This window comes from Sipha flava, unplaced genomic scaffold (assembly GCF_003268045.1).
Source record: "Sipha flava isolate LNK unplaced genomic scaffold, YSA_version1 2_pilon_pilon, whole genome shotgun sequence".
Taxonomy (NCBI): domain Eukaryota; kingdom Metazoa; phylum Arthropoda; class Insecta; order Hemiptera; family Aphididae; genus Sipha; species Sipha flava.
This window is the reverse complement of record NW_020272972.1, coordinates 1,001,468-1,009,188: the sequence shown is the minus strand read 5'-3', so window position 1 is coordinate 1,009,188 and position 7,721 is coordinate 1,001,468. Positions and strand designations below refer to the sequence as shown.

Sequence of the window (7,721 nt, the reverse complement as noted above, 5' to 3'; positions counted from 1 at the left end):
GAGTGAATGTATATTACTTAGAGTAAAAATCATGATAATAATGTAATACAGCATTCTAACAATTTACGGCGATTCTACTTAATCCATTTAATTTCAGGGAAAACTGTGTGTATTTATGTATTATTATATATGTATTATTTGTGTATTTATGTGGATTTTTTAAAAGTTGGTCATCATAATATGCGTATACCAATTTAACGTCTGGCTTGTATGTGTTTTAATTAATAATTTATACGAATTACAGTTATCCGAAATTGGATTTGTATAGTTCGTTAACTTTTATTTTCCTAGTTAAAATAGATTAAAAATATATATTTTTTTATATTTTATACGTTAAAGAATAATAAAGACATAATAATACACTCATATGAAAATGGGTCCTGATTAAATAATATACCATGAAATTAATCTTAAATTAAAATTACCACTATTAAATATGTTTCATTAACAATAAAAGCATGTTATTCTTTATTGATACCTACTTTTCATTTAGGATTTGTGGTAACAGTAAATCTCGAAATGTATGTTATAATGTTATTGAAAAATCAATTTACAGAACAATTAAAGCATCAAAAATACTAATATGTTTACTAAATACTAACTGTTGATGCATGTGGTGGCCAAATAGTGTACATTTTTTGTAATATTTTCAAATGGTGAAATGATAAATTATGTTTGTTGATTGGTGCTGCTGTTTAAATATATAATTTTCAAATGTAGACTATCATTCGTATCCCTCAAAATTTAGTGTATTTACACATTTTGTCTATTATAAAATAAAATATATACATCTGAACATTTCTAGAAAGTAATTGTTTCTGTTGTTTTTTTAAAATTGAAATTATAAAATTATTTGAAATAAAATGTTTCATATTATTAACGAATATTTGTTTGATAATAATTTATTCAATTACATAAAATGTATGTAAATATTATTTACTGAACAACAATTTCTGTAAGTAATTAATTTTACACTGAAGAATAAAGAAATTAACGTTACTTTCAAAGATGTAACTGTACAGTTACAATAAACAGTTACAGATATTATAAAAATTAATATAATACAGATAATTTCAACTATGTTGATTAAAATAAATTATTGACACTCTGCAATAACCTATGTTTGGTATAAAAAATAAATCTAAGAAAATTGTTTACTTATGCGTTTATAAGTTATACGAATATTTTAAAAATTTTAATCATTGATTTCGGTTGATGTTTTATTTTAAGATAATGAATGGATGTAATTAAAATGTTTATGCGGTAAGCGGTATAATTAACTAATTAATCAAACACTTTGTTCATCATCGATCATCGTTGAAGAGAAATACAAAATTATAACATATCTTATAGTCCCATTACTTGTAAATATGTATTACAAGTATACTTAACTATTTTATTTATTACCATTTAGGTTAAAAATAAAAATCCACTAAAAACAGGAATTATGTTATGATGTACCATATGTATGAAATACAGACCTTCATATAAAGAGATCGAATAATGCCCTTCAATTTGTTATAGCCGATGACCAATTTCTATTTCTTTTTTTATAAACGTAAACACAATACATTTAATACCTTGATGTATTATATATGAACTCAAAGACGATTTTTCTTTAAGAACACAATTAGGAAAATTGGTTATTGACATCGGATCGAGGCCGTGTTGGATAGCCTTTATCCATTTTTGAAGAGTTCATCATTGACACTAAAGCATTAATAGGAACACGCATCTATGTCTATGTATTATGGATTGTATGTTATTGTTCTATAATAGATAATAAAGCGAACAATATTTATCCATAACAAATAGATTACTGATATGAAATTAAAACGTAAAATATAGATTCGAAAAAGCACATATTATAATATTAAAGCCTAAATTCAAATATGTAATTAAATTACGATTTAATGTTTTAATAAAAATTTAATTCATAAAAATTGATCGTAAAAATGTTTACTTTTTAATGATAAAACCAACATTTTTTAAAATTACAATAGTTATTAAAATAAGATATTTATATTATGTTATAGAACTATATCTGTGATTTAAAAATCTTTAAAAACTTCTCAAAACAACAAAGACCTAAAAAATAATTAAATATATAAATATAATTATTTCAATATCTATAAAATAGGTTCATTATTGATAAAATCTTAATTAAACAACAGTATTTCATTCAAATATATTTGTGTGACGTAATGATTTACGTAATGATCTAATTGATTAGATATGCATATGAATCTGTAACGTTATTCGATATACAATATGCGTAATTATAATATTTTTTACTTATTATAATAATTATGATGTAAACAATATACATATTTTTCAGTATTAATCGAAAAATTCAAGTTTATGAAAAGACATATAATGAACAGTTAAGTCAAAACATTGGTATAAAAAAAAAAAAAAAATGCAGTTAGATAAATTATTGTTAAAAATCATATTATAGTTATGAATTAAATTTATTTTTAATTATAAAAGAAAATATGAATATTATTAATATAATTTTATTTTTTATTTTAAGTGAATAAATTTATAAATCATAACATATGCAAGAAAATACAATACAGTTTGATACTTAATTATTTTCGCAGTGACTGATCATTGATGGAAATACTCTATGTGCTGTTATAACATTAAGAATGCTTAGAAGCTATTTAAATATTTATATCATGAACAATATTATACAATAAAATTTGAGTGATTATAATAAACAAAAATCTATACTTAATGAGAAATATTTTGGATTATTAATGGAATGTTGCAGAACTATTGTTTCACTTCAATCAAGTATTATTTAGATTAATTTCTAAAAACTAATGATATATCGAACATTAAAAATGTAGATAATTAGACTTACAAGATTTTTCTCGTTCAAATTTTTTTATTACCAACTATATAGGTATTTTTACGGTGGTGGTTACTCTTTAAAAATGAAAATCACCCAATTTTGGAATTTCCATTTATTCGAAATTTGCTAACGAATAACTATTACGTTGACAAATCACTCATTGTTTAACAAATTATAAACACTAGTTAGATGACACGCATCCTAACCGATGTGAATACATGCATAGTATGTAATGAACACACGATATTTGACTGACACTGGTCATAAGTATTTAGTCCAAGGTTTAAGAAAATCGGAGTTTTACTTCTACTTCACCGACAATAATGCATACGAAATAATAATATAATAATAAAAATAACAAAACAAAAACGATTACTATGAGCAATTGTAATGACGGTCGGTGGTTAAAAAATAATAATAATAACATCGGGCTGAAACGACCGCGGACGCACGCGGATGGACAATTGACCAATGAGTGACTGGCAAGCGTGGGGACAGCCGATGCCGCCCTTTTAGTATAAATGCACCGGCCCGTCCGCTGTACAGATCACACTGAATCCAACCGAGTTCCAGAACAGTCGCAGCTAGTTCTCAGCGTTGTGTTTTAAGTTGTACTAGTGCTTTTTCACGTTACCGTTCAAGTAAAAATGGCGTTCATACAGGTCAGTATATAATATTATATTCTAAGATGATAATATTCACATTAAACCATGGTTCTCGGCGTATAGTATTAAAATTTTTGATCCACATATCAATAATTTCTCATTCGTTACTTCACTTAGTAAAAGTTTAGTTTGAAATTATTCAATAAATCACTAAAAATATCAACGCCCGTGTATGCATGTTTGAATAATAACTATTTTTTTGCTCTGTTTCAATAAATATGTATCTCAGTGTTAAAGTTGATTTCGTCGTTTGGATATTTTTACACGTATCAAAGGTATTCCAAGTCCGGCAACATTTAACATAATTTTACCGTCGCAAACAGTCGGGTTTACGAGTATTTTTATAGAAACAACGTTAGGTTCCAATTCAAAAGGTAAACGATTTCGTTAGCATAATCGAATAGGTCTTGGGAGACTTTAACGCACGTTTTCCAGAGTAGTTCATTGATTATATTATTACATCATACATAGTATTCCTGCTCGTGCACGGGATATAATTATTTAGAACAGTTCAGCATTTTGAATAAACGTGTACTTCACATAATTTGATTATTTTAACGGCCGTGCATAACGTAAAGTTTTTTTTTTAACAAGTAATTAAATTTCTTATCTAAAATTTTTTTTGTTCTCGGAAACAAACAACGAGTATCTAAATGTTTTAGTCGTTGATTCAAAACCGCTGGTAATGTCTGCACTCGTTTTAAACGTTTTATTTGCATACCGACAAAACGAACGATTTTTTTTTCTCGCTTGTAGACGTTGCACACCTTAACGCGTACAATCCTCGTAGAACTCGCGTGCGCGGTAAATGTGACCACGTTTTTCGTACGCGACACGTTCCGCCAGCAGCGAGCGCGATGATCGCGGTGCAATCGCTGGGAAAAAAAATAAATATTTTCCCGAGCGAACCATTGTGAAACTTAATTTCGATTACATACAAAAGCGGAATTCGCTTACGTCGCGGGTGTTCCCGTGGCTACCGCGGCGAACGAGCAGCCCTGCACGGTCACGAGCGTTTCCACGTGTTGCGATTAATAAACGGTTATCGGGGCGAGAAGTTAGGACGGGGGGGGGGGGGGAGGGGCGTTGCGCAACGGCGGTCCAGATAACCCGACTTATGTGACGGGTTCGTTTTTCACGTTCGTCGTGCGTGCTCGGCCGCCGCGCCGTTGTCGTGCCCGCGAGGAAATAAACGCACGCGTACACACTCCTCGCGGTCGTGATCGCGCATCCGATCCGATAAATCCTCCGCGCGCGCACGATCCGGCCGCGCGAACGCGAAAACCCGCGTCGCGCGTGCACGTCGTTAGCGTTCCGAAAGACGGGCGAGTGCGTTACGCGCCACGGGCGCGCACGAGGACGCCGCGCGGCAACGCCCTGTCCGTACGGCGGCGTCGGCCCTTATCGAGATGCACGACCCCCCCCCTACGCCCCGGTTAGACGCGTGCACCCGCGGCGGCCCAAACCGCGCGGGACACGTGCCGTTTTCGGTTTCGGGTTTTCCTCGTCCTTGTTTCCGGTCCCGTCAGACCGTCTTACCCGCGTCGGTGCTAATTGCTAATTGCACGTGTGTGATTTCGCAGTGCACACTCGCCGCTCTCGTCTTGCACGTGGCCTGCGGCAGTTACCTGGCTCACCGCGCGGCCGCTTACCACGGCGGCGTCGGCGCTTACCACCACGGCGGTTACCAGGGATACGAGGCGGCCCCGTCGTACGACTACGCGGCGTACCCGGCTTACTCGTCGGCCAGCTCCTACCAGGCAGACTACCCGAGCTACTCGAAACCCGTGGACTACTACGTGAGTACGGCGCGAGAAAAACGCACGCCCCGCACCGGGCATGTCAAACGCGCGGCTACCGATATCGGTGGACAACATAAAAAAAAAAATGAACGGCTAAAAAACTCCCGAAACGTTAATGAACGTCGAGTCGCGACGTTATCTTAAACACATAAAAATCGTCATACCGTTGTAACACGTCTTACGTTCCGACCAACTGTTTGTAATCGCGTAAGTTTTATCGACGGTTTTATACGTACGCAACGTGTACGACGGTATAACGATTTTTATTCGTTGAGCTTTTACGCGCGTGAGCCGTTCGGCACGTTTGACCCGCTTCCAGTTTGACATGTCCGCCCCGTGTACGCCGACGGATCCGCCGTGATCCGCCGGCGGATGAACGGTTTGCCGGTAAAACGATTCGTCGCGTTCGGTTGCAGTCGCCGCCCAAGTATTCGTTCAACTACGGCGTCAAGGATTACCACACCGGCGACGTCAAGGACCAATGGGAAGAGAGGGACGGGGATGTCGTCAAGGGCGAGTACAGCCTGGTCGAACCGGACGGCACTACGCGCAAGGTGACCTACACCGCGGACGACCACAACGGTTTCAACGCGGTCGTGCACAAGTCCGGCACCGCTCACCACCCGACCACCGTCGCCCACGCACCGGTCTACCATCACGCGTACCGCCGTTGAGGACGCACCGCGTCTCGGTTACCAGCCGGACTAGCCGGCGGGTTAGGTTACCGTACACACGATTACCATAACGCATTTACCGTAGAGTTTCGTAACCAATCAAAAATCGATATCCCTTTTTTTATCTCTTTCTTTAACCGCCCTTTTTATCGAACGTTGTTTACATGACGTACGCGTTCGCATACAGCCAATTCAGATGATTATGATACACACACACACACACACACACACACATATATATATATATATATTCTATACGTATACGATAAAACGGGTATATTTTAAGACTTCGAGCGCTTTACGTACCAGGTATAACCTTGTAATGTTCTTTTTCGTTTTCCGTTCGACACGCGTGTCGCTGTTCACGCGCGCTTACAATAATATCGATTAAACGGTTCTTCGCTTCGTCAATGATCTCTTTTCACGTTTATATTTTACACGACAATCCGAACGGCATCTCTTACCGCCGACATATTATCTGTACGATACGCATGGATCTTAAGTCGCCGATTTTTTTTTTTTCTATTTGTTTTTTACATTTTACATTCTATTTTTATTTTTTATTTTTTTATAATTGATTTTATATTTTCATTGTATTATTTTTTACACGCGTTCGAGAATTGTACACCGGGATCCGGTGTAATATTTCTCGAATTTTTATGCTGTAGAAAACCAAAATCTTATACTTGAAATATTTGTACTTTTACCTGATCATTTTGTACATACATTTTATAATTGCTCATAATACATCTATAATTATATATATTTTTAAAAATGTTGGTTTTTTTTTTTTATTCCTCGTCGACAACGATATAACACTAGTTGTGTACGTATACAGCTATGCGTTTCACAAACCGACACATTATAAATAATAAAAAAAAAAATGTTTGACTTTGATACGCTATCATAAGCATATAATGTCGAAGAACATTAGTTATAACATTAATATTTCCAATATTGGAATATATTATACACTCTTCTAATAAGTCTGCATCGCTTAATTCACAACACATATATGATTATGTAAACTAAACTTCAAAAACAGACAAATATATTATAGTATTTTTGAAGAATTTGAGTTTAATTATTGGACATTAATAGTTCATAATTATAATTATTGCCGTAATAAGGTTTAAGTTTTGATATCCCAAATAATTTTGAAAAATGTAATAAAACTATTTTTATAGGATAGTAAATCCAAATAGAGTTTCATAAAAATAATCATTGATTGCTAATCACATAAAATATATTGAATTTTGGTGAGAATGTTATCAAAAAGAGTAAATATTATTGGATGTTCTCAAACAAGTTATAGTAGAACTTAAAACTTTACAGAAGTAAACCTATTAAAAATCCATATTCAGAACCAATAAGAGATTACTCAATTATTATACCAATTTGTAGATAATATTTGTTTGATGATTGATGCAACGCTCAAACCACTCCTTCATTAGTTGTACCCTCATTCCGTATTCCACTATCCCTATAGTCACCACATTTATGTATAATAAGGCGTATAGGTAGTTTTTATATATATAAATATTTATTGCGTATTTAAAAATTATACCTCTTTTGTTATAAATAGATAAAAGTTATTTTTCATTTAATTCTCATATTTTAACTTAAGTGATTTCATATATTTTAAATTAAATACGAAAAATAGAATAGATTATTTGGTTAAAAATATAAAATTATGTAACCGTAGACGTTTAGATACCAA

At 33.8% G+C, this 7,721-nt stretch overlaps 1 protein-coding gene across 1 annotated transcript; it reads left to right on the top strand.

Annotated features, from left to right (window-relative positions):
* The first annotated feature begins 3,397 nt into the window (after window positions 1–3,397).
* On the top strand, window positions 3,398–6,737 carry LOC112686146 (cuticle protein 19-like). The gene is made up of 3 exons (XM_025558323.1): window positions 3,398–3,522; window positions 5,109–5,324; window positions 5,744–6,737. Exons 1-3 carry the CDS (start codon window positions 3,508–3,510, stop codon window positions 5,999–6,001), a joined length of 489 nt encoding a protein of 162 aa, XP_025414108.1. The 5' UTR covers window positions 3,398–3,507; the 3' UTR covers window positions 6,002–6,737.
* The last annotated feature ends 984 nt before the right edge of the window (window positions 6,738–7,721 follow it).